Below are 16,268 nucleotides of genomic sequence, written 5' to 3' on the forward strand. Positions count from 1 at the left end.
GGGTGGGGGGGGTGGGTTCAGGGGGGGCTGGTAAAACAGAGTATTGTGGGGAGAGACTGTGCAGATTTTTGTGAATATAGTTTTTAACACTGGCTATACTACTCACTATTACTGTAACTCACTGGACAAAATTCATTCTTAGTGTTAATGACCTCATAGTTATTCAACCTTAGAGTAAGAATGACATTACATGCAAGAGCTGTTTGTTGCATTTCATTTACTAGGGGTCATATATTTGAGACTTTTTTAAGGAGAACTATGAAAGAAGGTTCACACTCAAAGTGCATTGAATGGGAAAGCGTAAAATAGAGATGTACTGCTTGTGTGAAACTGTGAGAAATGTTCTTTTAAAAGCCTTAATAAAACCACGCGGTTCTAGTGCATCTATGATGCACTCTTTTTTCTGTTCAAATAATTCCTAAAGCATCACAAAAGGGGGAGTAAACATCAAAGATTCACCTTACTTGATCATAGTGCCCTGTTTGAGGAACAGACTGTTGGGAAGGGATGGGACACATTGGGACACGCTGACTCCACAGGCAAAGGACATCCTAACGGACCGTCTGGCTGACCGAGTGACCTGGTAAAGTGGGTTTTCAACAGGGGTCATCAGAGTTGGAGAATGAAGCCCAGAACAAGAGGGAGATCTGCAAATGGAGAGGATATGGGAGGGAGGGAGAGGGCTGCCAAGGCGAAGTTCGCATCCCTGCTCTGGAGAGAGCATGTTCAGAAGCTTTCCTTGAACCTCTGTACAAAGGCTGCGAGGTTAATTTTCGCTTCCAGGGTTACATCCTCTCACAGAGCACTTCCATTGAAGTCCATTGCAATTTTGCCCTTGTTCTTTATGAGAATGACGAGATCCTTATCCCAAAATAGGGGATATTGTTCTTGGATTCACTGGTTCCATGTACTCCTTTTTTTTTTTTTTAATACTATCTTAAAACCAAAGTAACAACACAATAAAATAACACATGGGAAAAACAGTGATTTAAAAACTTCACCAAGTTAGGTACACCGTGGGGGACAGTTGCAGCTTTATTGACAGTCTTTAACGCCATGGAAATGAATGTAACTTATGAAATCTCCAAGACAGTAACAGATTTTGTTCTGTAGAAAATAAAATTTAAAAATATTTAACATAGCAGGTGTGCTATTTCTAAACACAGAAAACATTTGCTGCCCATATGTACTTTCCCATTTATTCATACAATTTTTAAAATCTGGTTTAATCTTAACATTGCACCTTTAAAGTCTGTCATTTTGCACATCCTTATGTACTCATGTGCACTCACACAGCCTAACATAAGGAACCAAAGAACTTATTTCAAAATGAATCAAATATAAGATTTGTAGAGCATTTCACTGGTGTAACTGGATTTTTTTTCTCGTGTGAGAAATTTCATACTGAGTGAATCCAAAGAAATTTTGTGACCACAACAGAAAGTGAAGTGCAGTGCACAGAATAAACCTCATCTTGATTTCCATTCTCTGTTGCACTATAATGTTTTCAGTATAAATTTACATGACACTTTTTTGCAAATATTCTTTTGTTCTGTATATTCTCAAAACATTTTTTTCACGTCTTTTCTTTTTTCTTGTATACTCACTTATCATTACATTTTTATTTTGACATAGAAAGACACACTGGATACACTATGCAGAGGCTTCTTTTAGGAAGGATGAACCTTGACATCCCCATTAAAAAAAAAAAATCTGAAAAATCACAGAACATGTCTGTAAATCAGCAGAAAATATAATTCAAATATAAGTCTCCAAAATGAACTCTCAACTCCATGACCTGTCTTAATCTGTACACTTGCCTCATCAAGAAGACATATGGCAAAAGAGATATACAGTAGAATACTTTGTCTTTGCATAACAACAGAAAATAACATACTGGGTCAGGCCTGAAAAGACGTCTCACATCATGTAGCCTTTTGTATTTAAGCAGACTAAATTTTGGTGCTAAGAAAAATGTGTATTAGCAGTATCTGATAACTATAGTCCCAAATATTAGGTAGGTGCCTAATTGATATAAATCCAAGTAACTCATTCAAGAAAGTAAAAATCTAAAACCAATAGAAAATGAATCAATACCATGAAGTTTATATAAAGGAACCTGTGCTGCAAATACTTTAATAAGTTCCTGTTGCAACCTACTGGCCTATTTAAGTCAGCATAACACAGGCATGCAGATATATGGGTGAGTAAAACTAGGATGCTCCAACAGTGAAAGAACCTTTAATTTCATGTTGTGGTATCTTCTTAAAAATATCCAAATACTAATTTTCGAAAGGATCTAAGCACTGGCAAAAAATTGCTCTGCTTGTTGTCAGAGGATTACTAACTTTGAAAATTACACTTTCCATGTTCACTTAACTTTATTTTCTGAGCCAAATGGGGATACAATATTAGGAATAGAGTCCTCAAAGAACTGGCTGAAATAGTCAGTTCTTTGCTCTTTGACATAATTAAGATTATTTGGGAGGTAATATTTCTTCTGAGGATCTGTTTTCAATCCTCTTTACTATTCAGTGACATACTGAAAAGATCAATCGTCCTATGGGATGAGAGTGCATAAAATATTACGGACATTAAATCCTCCCTAAAAATTCAGATGTATTTTTCAGGTCTACGCATTTTATTCCACAGTTAAATGATTAAGACACATTGGGCTCCAATGTGAAAACATGTTTAAAATCTGGAGCTATGTCAGACTGCTGTCTGGGTTTGCTGAAGGATTAGCAATTTGTGACTTGTGTCAAAATATCTGGCCTAAAGTGACAGAAATAATATATTTCCCTGATTTAATGCATGTGAAATACTCTGGCAATAGGAAAAAAGCCCCAAGTCTGCATATAGAAATCACAGGCATTTTTCCTTAGCAGTTCAGGGTGTTTAAGCAGAAGTGATTGTCTTGGTCAGAATTTTGGGAGACATATCTTTGCATGACCTTAGCTGGACACATAAACTCATTTGGGTCCTATTGCATAGAATAGGAGCTTTAGCAAAATAAATTATGGTTATATTGCACTAGTGTGATAGTTAGTATGTGTAAAAGCTCCAGGGACCACATAAGGGGTCTCTAGAATTAAAAGGTTCGAACAGTGGTATTATGGAGATACAGTCTCATAACCAGGCGAAAGAGGAGATAAAGATAGTACAAAATTGCTATACAAAAGTGAAGGGATTTTTGTGGGGAAGTGCACAGTCTTTACACAGAGGCTCACTAGCCAAGACTTTCCCTTTTCCTTGATTTGGACAGTAAAACTTGTGTTGAGATTGTGAGGGTCACATCAGAGCAAATACCAAATAAAAGTCCTCTCATCTAATGATTGCTATCATAACAGCTGGGGACAAAGGTCGTGAAAAAAAATAAAAGAAGGAAGGATACAGCTTTATGGTTTGAGTTTACACTCTAGGTTTTGGTGATGAATGGAGCAACAGATGCATTGGGCATGGAGAGGACAACAGCTACATTCCACTGAGAATGGATTTCAGAAGGAAAGCAGATACCCTGGGGAAGTTCCGTCTGTCTCCATAGTGTGGAGCCTTAGATAGCCAACAGTCCTTTTGCAGAGCTTCAACAGGGCATGCCAAAGTGGGCCATTCTGGAAGAAAGGGCAGAGGAGTGGATCCACTGCCTCTTGATGACACATATGAACTGCAAGTAATACTTCTTTTTAGTTCACTTTTTAATCTGGAATAATTTTCCTGGATATCTCTCAGTAAAATAAGAATAATTATCAGTCAAAAATTATAGAAGAATTATAGAATATTAAGGGTGCATTTTATAAACCTGCAAAAATATTAACTAAAACCTGTCATTGTTCAGTTTTTGCTGGTTTTCATTATGATGACTAATATCTTATTGAGCAGTACCTCCACTCCTCAAACAATGCCATAGACTTCACCAGGTGCCCTCACTTAGAAAAATACTTTCTCTCATACATAAAGGTGGCAGAATCTAAAAATTATTGTGATGAGAGCTGGAATATTTTACCTACCCCCATCAAATTACCACACAGGTGGAGTATTTCTTTCTCTTCGGGATAATAGTATTATTCCTCTGTATTGATTCATTCTCTCCTGACCATCTGTCTTTAATTTTGCAAAGGGCAGGTTTAATATGATGGAAAATTCATTTCATATGGCTGATCAATTCACATTCTCTACTAATCTGCCGAATTGAACTTAAACTGCGTGTATGGCCATATTCAGACAATATTCAAAAATAATGAATGTCATTCACCTCATTTCATGGGTGGAGAGTACTGTCAAACAAACCTGTTGTCTGTTACGATGTGTAGGACTGACTGATAAGAACAACTGTGCTGATACAGAATACTTGGCTTTCTCCAGGGCATTTCACTTAGTACATAGCTATTTGATGAAACAATGTGCATTGTAGAATTATTAAGAAATGTAAACTGCTAACATATATCAAAGTATAGTTGTTATTAGGTATGCATTTCCTTTACTGAAAGTTTCCCTAAATTTTGTTTTTTATAGAAAGAAGATTTTTCAGTTTAGCAGTGATTTTAACAATCACATGATGTATTCCCTAGTAAAGTTTACTAAAAGACTGGGAGGGGGGGAGGGATAAATAATGAAGAGAAAAGGTTAATGAGAGCTCTGGGTGCATTCAGGTTATGGAATGCTCTCAATACTGAGTTGAAGGTCAGAAGTTAACAAAGTAGATTTTAATACAACCGTATCCAAAGTGGTCTACCTGGGAATAAGGAGCACAGTTTATATCTGAAGTACATCAGAATGCCCTAGAAGGTGGAGGTTCAGATCCTTGTTCAGACTACTTTCATGCATTAGACTGAGGTGCCTCATTTAGGATCTTTGACATACCAGGTGCCTTGTTACAGCTGACAGTGACAGGCGTCTCTAGAAATCTCTTTACTGACCTTGTCCTATGAGACTACTAATTAGGTGCTTTAACTGTGTAAAGTGGGATAACTTTGGGCTCCAGAGAAGAACTTTGGGTCAAGTGCAAAATGCTAAAAAGAGATTTCTCATTGTGACGCTGTGCCAAGAACTCTGCACTTGAGTCCATGAAAAGAGGAATCTCAAACAGAGGTAGGGTAGTGACCTTGCCTGTATACACACCATTGAATAGCATGTCTGGTTCTAGTGTCCGCACTTCCAGAACATGTGCAACTACTGCATGGAGGTCACAGGAAGGACACAAATATGATTGAGGCATCCTTGTGATAGGAGGTTTAAGGAGCTATATTTATTCAGCTTATCAAAAAAAGTGAAGAGGTGGCTTGATCTTTGTGCATAGGTACTTACATGTGGAAAAGATGTGGAAAAGATAGTGGGAGACTTTTCAACTTCGCTATCAAAGGCCTATCAAGGTTAAATGACAGGAAGTTGAAGTTAGATAAATTTAACCTTGGGTAAGTGGCTATTTCCTAACATTGAAAGTAATTAAATATTAGGAAAGCTTACCAGAGAAACAGTGGAGTTACCATTATCTGGTTTCTTTGAAATGACTATACATATTTTCCTGAAAGCATTTTAATTCAATACCTCAGAGAAATTATCCATGCAGTGTGTGACTGACCACGTAAAATGTTCTGATGGTCCCTTCTGGCCTTTGTTTCTATTTATGCAATACCCATTATCCCTTTCCTAGCAAAGCATGGGAAGAACAGCATTGCCATTTCTTCATTATCCTTACTGAGCTTCACATATACAGCTGTTCATTAAGGTAATTATTATAGTCAAAACTCATGCACTTTAATTTCTCACATAACCATATGCATTGGTTTGGAAGGAACTTTTTCACCCTGTTTCACAAGAGGATGTTTGGGTTTTTTTTTGAAAGTTCAGAGATTGGCCAGTTGTGGAGGTCGGGTTGTTATTTGAGCTGGTGCAGAAAATCTTTTTCATGTGTTGCTCGGCTAATACTTTCTCGTTTTCTTAGGAGTACATAGATAAGCCATGGGTTCAGTGAGAAATACTTCTTCAGGTTAGGGTTGATGTGGGTCTTCAGTTTTTTCTTTTTCCCTTTTGCAGCACAGCACCTTTGTCGTGTGTTGTGAGCATAGGGGCAATTTTCACCTAATTAATTTCCTGCCGATTATGAGTTTAGGTACCATTTTAATCTCTCTTGAAATGTATGCATATTTAACTTCCAAAACCTGAAATGCTTTAATCTAACTCAAATTTGGGACTTTTGGATGTTTTGGTGCAATTTGCCAACCTGTGATGTGGGCATTCAGACTAGGTGACGTAATGAACCCCTCTGGTAAAAGATTCTATGACATCGTGTTGTTTACTTGGCAGCACTTCATATATATGAACACTTGATGTTGGTTTAAACATCACCCAGCTTAATGACTAGTTTCACATGAACTATAGATGCAGAGGACTGCAATAAATAAGCAGTTTCATAGTATTTAGGATTGCAGATTCAATTCCACAAATAGAGTGAGCTGAAAAACCTGCTAAGATTTAGTGGATGGCATTCTATCTGGCTTTTTTTCCATGCAGAGGGACATTGTGTTTCTGAGCACATATTTTCAGGGCAAGAATTTGTCGCACATTCTATCTAATGAAGGACTGACCAACACCCACTGCTGTTTGGTCAGTGAAACCAGATGTTCCTCCTCCTTAATCCTCTGCAAACTGAGAGCGGAGATGAGGTAATAGGAAAAAGCATAGAGAGGGAATAACTGGGCAGATCATTGTTTGTTCTGATCATAAAAATACATCAGAAACAATATCCTAAAATAATAGATATAAATATGTATACAATTTTGTTTTTTAACAAAGTTGAAAGAATGATGACATTACCAAATGCTGGTCAAGAGCAGAAAAATTATGTCATGTAAAAATTAAACTGAGATATGACTGGAACATTCTCTCTTAACTTCCCTGTCAATTAACTGCAATTTGTTAAAGCAAGAGCTGAGGAGCTCATGTTGCCTACATTTGTTTGGAGTAGAGAGGTAAATGGAAAGCCTGTTGCACAGTTGAACCTTATCCTGTTTTTGCTTTGAATCACAGAATATGTAGAAAAAGAAGTGCCCCTTCCCACATCCAGTGAATTAGAAAGAAGAAATTCCAACTTGACTGAACTGTCCTCCAAGCAAACAAATACACCTGCTGCTTCACTAAAGGCAAATTCCTTTCTAACAGCCCTTAAAGACTTAAACTTCAGAGCTGTTGTTCCCTGGTAAGCAGAATCTCATCTGGCTAATTGAAGAGGAAATAGCATAATAAGGAACACATCAGATTAGGAACACCTAGGAGAGACTCCCAGAAACGACCAGTGCATTTTGTGGAAAGGGCGACTTAGTCCCTCAGTCTTCTGAGATGGAGAAATACAGCTGTAGGCAGTTTACTGAGTTTGATGAGACATTGAAAATGGTACTCTGCCAGCTCAATCTACATATTAAAAATTTACAGCATGTTTTGGAAGAAAAATTATTCCCATAACTTTCATTCCCTCAACAGGATTTGTCATGCAGAGATGCCTTCCTCTCCAGGAATTAGCTCTATCTTGTCACCATATAGTTTGCAACAACTTAGGATATTATTTCTGCACATTGTTTTCTATTGGAATTTCCCCTCATTTTGCAGGTCCTATGGAGGCAGAGCAATCTCTTTAGCTGTATTGGGTGGAACTCCCATCTGGAATTTTTAAAGGTGCTTTATGAGTTGGTTAGTAAGGCAGTTTGGATCTTTGGAAGGCCTTTGGAGCACCCCTAAAACCTGTTGCTTTGCTGAAGAGATAACTCATTAAGAAAAAATCATTGCCTGACTGCAGATAGCTCATCTGATTTGTCTAAGGTTCATCATAATTCATATAGGGTATTTTGAGCTATATAGAACAGTAATGGAGTACTGTTTTACTAGAAGCTAGATGTGGAAAAAACATAGACTGAGACAGAAAGCACTTCTTCCAGTACTCATCTACTACTACCAAAACTGGGAATCATAGAATCATAGAATCATTAAGGATGGAAAAGACCTCTAAGATCATCGAGTCCAACTGTCGATCCAACACCACCATGCCCACTAAACCATGTCCCTAAGTGCCGCATCTACACGTCTTTTAAATACTTCCAGGGATGGTGACCCAACCACTTCCCTGGGCAGCCTGTTCCAATGTTTATCCACTCTTTCAGAGAAGTTTATATACATGTAAAAGGAAGACACTGGATGCAGATGCTCCTCCCAATCCCCCTTCTTTGTTGACATCAAAGGCAACAGGAGTGACAAATGTCAATTTGGTGAAAATGGAAGCAGAGTAATTTTTTTCCCCCCCCTGCACTTTTCTTCATCTTCTATATTTGGTTTGAAGACTTATCTCAGATTTTTTTGTCACAGAGCACATGGGAAGGATGCATATTCAGTTCATCATGGGAAATTTGGGGTGGAGGGTCTCTGACTCTTGCTTGTTCCAGGAAAAAAAAATGTTGATTTTAATGAAATGAACTCTCCTTCATTTCTGGATGATAAACAAATAGAAACTGAAGGAACCCAGCTTTTTCTGACCTGCATAGATTTTTGACATTTGGAAGCATTTCATGAAGTCAGTGATAATGAACTCACTTACTGGCTGGCATTTAAGTTGCTTATGTTTTTTTGGACAAGATTTTGTAATATGCTCTTTTGCAAACACCAATAGTTGTTCTGTCTGTAAAGAGAGCACTCCTATTTTTCCCAATTTGTAATTTATTTCTAAATGGCAGAAAAAGGTTGGGTAATTTGCTGAAATGTTTAAATTTGGGAAAGCAACATTCATTAGAGTCAAACTAATTAGAAAGAGAGAAAAAGATAAAAACCTGCATGTTGCTGTCAGTGACTATAATTGTATATTTTTAGAAAGGTAATATCTGGCAACAGTTTTACTAAAGTGAACAGCCTGGAATTCCAAAGCAATATCAGTTAAACCAATATCACAACAGAATGACTGCATTAAACAATTATATATTTAATCTTTCAAATGGATCTACAGTGTATCATAAAATTTATAAATAATTTGATTTAGGAAAATATATTTGGTTAGACTCTGGTGGTACAACACAAGTTTGAGGTAGAATTCAATAAATCCAATGTTTATTGCTTTATGTTTTATATGATCAACATATTCAAATATATTTATTTATATTAAGACAAAATAGTATCATGAAATTTCTATAAACCATGAAAAGCATGAAAGAAGCATTTAAATGTATATAATGAATCATAGTACAATTTAATTGTGAAAGATTTCAAAACACATTTCAATTACTACATAGTAAGTTAGGTTAATAATTTCTAGAGAGACTGGTTAGGGGAATGGACATTTTTACTGTATTTTTTGAGAAATTTAAAGGTTCTGATTTTCAGTAAGTTCCAATGAGCAATGATCTGCCAGTGAGGCAATAGATATTGCCTATTTTTGGAGACTAAAATCTCCTTCTGGCTTCACTATTTGTTGACAAGAGCTCAGTGTTTTGCAAAACACAGCTCAAATAAGAAAGTATGAATTTCTACTTGCATAAGAATGTAAGACTTTATACAGGAGGCAGAATGCTCCTTTTCATAAGCTGGATTGCACCTCACAAACACATGTTAAATACTAGATCAGGATACTATATAATATGATTATGATCATGATCATGGCTTTGGCATATTCTCACTGTTTAAAGGAAGAACTGTAATGCTTTGTTTTCTTACCAAATGGCTATTCAGAAATGGATTATTTCATGTAAACTTCTGTTGCAAGCCAACAACAAAAAAAATTTTCCTGCAACATGGGACTAGTGAGCACCAAGAACAAGAGACTCAGATGGATATTTTGTTCCACCAGATTGTTTCTCTTTGGCCTGCTCAGTAAATTGCGAGGGATAAGGTTGTAGAAAATGTAGTCCTGCTATTCTGTCATGCTCTTAAATGCCTACATTTCTAATTTGTATTTATATACAGTTTGTAATTTAAAAGCCCTACAGTTTTTACTGAGAAGGTCGCATCTTCCCTTTGCCATCAGCTCAGGAAGCACTACTGAAACTTATGGTTAAGGTCCCTGACCACAGAGCGAATACTTCCTCTACGTTGATACTGCTGATTCATAGTTCTGTATGGAAGAGTGAATCTAGCTTCATACGCTCTGTTCGCTAGGTATTTAGATACATAGAAATCTACTATAAGGGCTCCCTCTTTACCTCCCACCCTTTATACCTCAGCATGTCTGCAAAGTGTCATTTTTCAAATGTATATAAGCCCCAAACACACCTTGTGCTGCGTAGGCAGATTTTACTTATATTGAAGTTCAATATGTTGAATCAAAAATGTCAACAATATGTAAAAAATGTTCCTTTCAGCCAGCTGCATATTATGAACTGCATTTAACTGCATATAACTGAATATTATAAACTAGCATTTACCCTTCAAATAAAAAGTCTGAGTTTTACTAGTTTTTTAAGAAAGGTGCTTTGGTTCCTGTTTAGAAATGGAACAGTATCAATATATTTTTAAGACTGTTTCATTTGTTACTCTCATTTCCATGACAATCAGACAGTGAAAAAGAGGCAAGAGAGCTGAGATGGAAGAAATGGGCAGACAGTAATCAAAAGTCATTGGACTGGGATACTGTGACCAAACAGAAATCAGCAAACAGAGACTGAACTGCAGTTTTCAGAGGAAGGATCTTGTCCCTTCACTTCCTGCAGTTACACAAAGTCCTTATCAGTCAAAGAAAGCAAGATTACAATTTGCCCACTCAATCACATACCATGTGTTATTTTTAACATACCATACACATGGCACCTGTCTTTTTTAATCCTGACGGTCAGCTTTTCGGATAACGGAAACTAATATAGCTACTTATTAATGTAGAAAATATATTTCCTGTTGGTCTACACAAACAGAAAAATGATAATTTTCCCATGACTTCATTGTGGGTAAAATTTTAGAACTTCAGTTTAACAAGGGAGAATAATAAACAAAAAGAAGGGAAGGAAGGACAGTGATACATAAGGGGAGGATCATGGGCCACACATTCTTATATACGAGTCTTGTTTCTCATTTTTTGTTTGTTTGGTTTCTATTTTTATTAGCCTGTTGCTTATGCTTTCTTAAATAGTGTTCCTAAATATACAGACATTGCTTCCCTTAAACTGTACCAGGAAGCCTGACAGGAGGTTCATGAGAGGAGCAAAGAAGACATGCAAAGTTGCCTTGTTTTAAAATTGCTTATTATTTCGTTCCTTCCTCAATTTTAGAAGACAGTGTGTTTCTGCAATTCAGATAACTTGAAATGTAAGTAAGTGCTGTGCTGGGGTCTCAACTTCTGAGATGCTTCTGATTTTAAAAGCAGTTGGAGGTGCCCAGCATGGATTGGATCCTTGGAGGTTGTTTCTGGAGATGTAGTTCTAGTTTAGTTTGTCAAAGGGATGCATCTTTACTCAGAAAGGCTTATTCAATTTTTTTTTACTAAAATAAGTAACTTAATTGATTTATATGAGTACACTTTGAAAAACTTCATATCTGCAATTTATATTTATTCGAGCCAAGTGTTTATTTTAAATCAGCTCCAGCCCCTGTCCTCTGTTTTCTTGTTGTTCTGACCAACAGACCAATAAACAATACTGTAGGTATGTGACAAGGCTGAATTGTAGCTGCTTTAAATCATTAAGTGCAAAACTGTCAGTTAAATGTGGAGTACAACAATTAAAGTGATGTAAGAGACAGAATAAAATCAGTTTGGTTTGGAGAGCTTAAGCTGAAATTTGTGGGAAAAAGAATTAAGGGAAACACATTATTTATAAACTAACAAACTGAGTAATTCTGATGTGGAATAACCGAGAAAAAAAAATAAACATAATTCAAAATTTAGCTTTAATTTTCTAGTATATAGGGGAGTTTTTCTAATTTATCCAAGTTCAGCTGCATAAAACATTAAACAAAATGCCTTTGTGTTTTCTTTTCTATATATATATATATATATACACACACATATCAACTGACTATTTATAATGTAGCTTAAAGATTTTGGCAAATATTCTGAAATATTTGGAAATGGCAAGGAAAGCACTTGTGACTTTACTTATTTTGAAGCTTTACTTTTTCTCATGGTCATCAGTAAGGTTGGTCTTTATGGTTCACTCTGTATTATTTTATAAAAAATATCCACAAAATTGAACCTGCCTTCAATGTGGACTCCTGTAATTGCAATCAGCTTGAAAACCCCACTCCTGGCCATAGGGGAAAGCAAGAACTCTCTTGGATGGTGCTTAGCATCAGCTCCATGACAAGTATTCAGTTTTACCAGGAAACATCACTAAATATGAACCAACTAAGCAAGACCATTGTCCAGCATCTCTTCCTGACATTTGTCAGCAAAAGGCAATCTTACCTTTGGGCTACAGATGATCTCCAGCTATTAAGTTCCACCTCACAAAGTGTGTGACCAAGAATCCTTGGTCAGATTCCTAAAGCGGTCATCACATGTGCCTCTAGCAGCCTAGTGAAATCCTCCTCTGATGGCACGGCAGCTCAGATAAACAGTGGGATCCCTTACCAGTTGTTTTACCTTGTAATTGAATAAATGATTTCTTCAGAATTACTAAGTATATAATAAGGGATAACTTTAAGTGTCCAATCTTCACTAAGTCTGGACTTCCAAGGTCCAGACCTAGTAATGTAATTTATAACTTGTCCATAAATTCAATCTGATAACAGTTGTAGAAATTCAGCCCTTCAAGAAGGCTTTTTTATGTCAGGAATTTCAAAATATATTCATAAACCCCATATGTTTTTTAAACTGGGAATGGGAATGTGATGAAACAAGGATACAGGGAAGCAGGATGTAAACAGAATCAACCAGTCAACATTTTGGCCTCCATGTAGCAATAGATAGGTGGCATATAATCAGGAACAGGTTGCATGCCTAAGGAGGCTTATACACTAATTTAAAATGAGAGATTGGTACTTTTGCTAATTCTTTAACCCTGTTCTAATATAACTGAGACAAAAAGGATCAAGATTTCTGAAAAATCCAGACAATTTATCTTTTTGCATAAGAAATACGTTGACAAAATTTATTATATGCTGCACTTAATGAACTTCTCTGAAGTATTACTACACTCAGCTGCACTTAATGAACTTCTCTGAAGTATTACTACACTCAGCTACAAGTTTCATTAAGGAGCTAACACACACTTGCTGGATATGATCAACACTAAGAAGCTGAATTTAACAAAAAAATATTAAGGTATTCCATCTCCCATCAAACTAACGTGTATTTTTTATATGGTGTATAATTTCACACACACACACGCACAGATTTAGCTAAAACCCCCCAAATATTTAATGATTTTTGGTAAGAATTGCTATATCAACTTATTTAGTAATAAAATTCTAAGACAAAAATGACTTTGAGTTGTTTGCATAATTCTCAAAAATATACTTTCAATCGTTAATGAGTTCCTCTAGTCACAAACTGAATTTTAGACCAGTATTACATTTCATCAGCGAAAATCTCTCTTGTATGGTTTGTATGAGAACTGAGCACTTGAATTTAAATATTGATTTTTAACCATAGAGGCTTTGCTGGAATCCAGACCAAAAGAGTCACTGCTGTAAAACAAATTTCTTACCTCTGATGGATGTCCAGCTCTAATAAAAGTACAGAGCGGATCGAAAGCTCCTGTTCCGCAAGCCAGAAGATGCGTTCTGTTGTATCGGTGAAGGACACGGATGTAATTTGCACATTCATCCTAGTTTACATTAAAAATAAACATAGGAAAATATTAGTATTTAATATTTTTTTTAATATCTCAGGTGCCTTAGGTGATATTCTGCATATTGAAACCTTCTATTCTGTTAAATATAACATCTTAGTTCTCCCATTTCATGCTAGTACCTCAGTGCCACCAAATTCATGGATGGACACTTTTGACATGAAAAAAGCAAGTTTAGAGCACTGATTTATCCAACTTATTTTAGGTGTTTAACCAGTTAGGAGTTACTAAATTATAAAACACACTTTTGTGCTTCTTTAATCTCAGAGATACTCTGCAAACCTAAATATTTGTTTTACTAAGTATTATTAGATGCACTAGACATGTGAATAGTCAACAAATAGCTTCTCTCTCAAGTTAAATAAACTTTATCTCAAGAAAAATAACACTTTTTTCTTATAATTTTTTCTATAAGACCACTGAACCATTAATTTCTTGTGTAATTAATTGCTAATCAATATTTTTTTATATTGTATAACCTCATACTTTATCTGTTCACACTGTTCAAACCCTCCTTTGAAGAAGAAATTATTCATTTCCCCCAGGGCAATACTCTGGGACTCATTAGTGTATTTGAGTTTCATAAATATTACAATTAAAAAATTTTCAAGCATCCCTTTGAGATGTGGGGTCATTATCCTTCCTGTGCTAAATTAGAAATGGATACAGTGAGATAAAAGTATCCATTGATTTTGGGACTCCTGGGTCTTGGTTTTACAGAGTATTTAACATTTTGCAATAATTTCTGTGTTTGGAGTAAAATTTCTGTTCATTTCCATTCATTGCTCAACATTTCTGCAACTCAGACTCTGGGTTTTAAGACAGTCACACCAAGTTTCAGGAGACAATTACACTGGGATTAATCTTAGCTAACTTTAGCTATTCTAAGGTTTAAACATGTAATTTATGCTATACTCCTACTTCAATAGTCAGCGAAGAAGGCCAGACATCTCCAAAAGGCAATTAATTCTATCCTAAAATGAATGTGTAATACAGAGTGGAGGAATTTCCTTTTTGAAAATTTGCTGTGCTTCACTGATGACTACTCTAGTTTTCAGACTGCTATATTTATATGAGAACAATCCCGGGTCTTATTGAACATCTGCAAGAACTTAATGTCACAGAGGATGAGTCTGCAGCAGGGCCATGGGCAGAATTCAGCTCTTGCAAATCCACATTGGGTTCAAAACTAAGAAACCATCTTTCTGCTTTCTTCAAACCCTTGTGTCATGCAATGCAAGTCTTCCAACTGCTCCAACAAATAAATAAGGATCGTAAGGAAAAATTCTCCTTTGCTACATGATTCTTCTTAATCGTTCACCTTGAAGATATATCATGCTAATTGAAAGAAGCAGGTAACCTACACAGGCAGGTAACCTGTTGTGTAATTGCGTATTATGTATATGCAAAGGACAAACCAACCTTGCAATATCTTACTTTTGGAATTTTTACTAATGTGTTACTTTTTTAAAAAGGAAACTAAAAAAAAAAAAAAAAAAAAGGTCTTCCTTCACATGGCATCCACATGGTCTCTCACCTGGACAAAATTTCTGAGACCCACTGAAAAAAACCTGCTATTTGAATTGTCAGACAAATTGAGAGAAGAATGAGTTGAGATTAGTAGGATGTGATCCTCTGTACATGGATCAGTGCTCAAAGACAGAGGTGCCTACTTTGTATGTGCATTTCACAAATATTTGCTGACTGGTGGTAGCAGAATGGTAATGCATAGGATTTTTATAATGCTTTGTGGTTTTTAAATAGATGCTTTACTGGGTACTGATGCTGTTCCTCATTCTCCCTCCCCTCCAAGTATGACCCTCCTGACTTGTCCCCTCTATTCTGTCCCAGTGGTGGTTTGGCCTTTACTCCATGGTTTCCTTTTTTATCCACATATGTCTGCAGCTCTTGATCTTTGTCTCAAAAACACCATGGAGGAAAAGAGATCTTAGGGTTTTTTACAAATGGGCAAAAATTACACATTTTTTCTCCTGTGTGCTTTCATAGAAATGCCTGAAATTTTCTGCAGAAAAAACAGGATGAGGCAGATACCAAATATAGAAAAAAGTCATTCTAAATGGCTAGATTTATCATTTATAAACAAATGGAAAAAGGTGCTATTCTGGGAAGTGTCAGGCAACTAGGCATTGCTGCTGACCCCACTAATAATATCCTGTACACATAACAAGGAAGAGATGCATCAGCCAAGGGAACATTAAAATAAGTTTTCTTCCTCTATATTAATTATTTAAATGTTGTGGTTTTCTTTAGGAGGCTCCGTAGACATATTAATAGATCTGTGGAATTTTATTCATCTGAAACTTCTCAGTGTGAGGGAGTTAGTGATTACTATAGAATTTTATTTCTATATCTGAATGATTTCCAATTCTGATAAAATAATTGAAAGGATCAAAAGCTCTCACACTGCAGTCCAACAGGTGTGTTTCCTGGCACACTGGATGAGAGCAGAAGGATTTTTTCCTTGGCTTGATCCGAATCAGAAAAGTGTGGCCTGAG

General features: G+C 36.1%; 1 protein-coding gene across 1 annotated transcript in view; it reads right to left on the minus strand.

The window, feature by feature from the left end:
* SEMA3E (sema domain, immunoglobulin domain (Ig), short basic domain, secreted, (semaphorin) 3E) overlaps nucleotides 1-16,268 on the minus strand; it is a 152,101-nt gene that overhangs the window by 44,916 nt on the left and 90,917 nt on the right. The window contains exon 4 of the mRNA XM_009328363.1: nucleotides 13,608-13,727. Within this exon, the coding sequence (XP_009326638.1) occupies nucleotides 13,608-13,727 (120 nt within the window). The remainder of the gene's footprint in view (nucleotides 1-13,607; nucleotides 13,728-16,268) is intronic.

This window comes from Pygoscelis adeliae, unplaced genomic scaffold, assembly GCF_000699105.1.
Source record: "Pygoscelis adeliae isolate BGI_AS28 unplaced genomic scaffold, ASM69910v1 Scaffold267, whole genome shotgun sequence".
NCBI lineage: Eukaryota > Metazoa > Chordata > Aves > Sphenisciformes > Spheniscidae > Pygoscelis > Pygoscelis adeliae.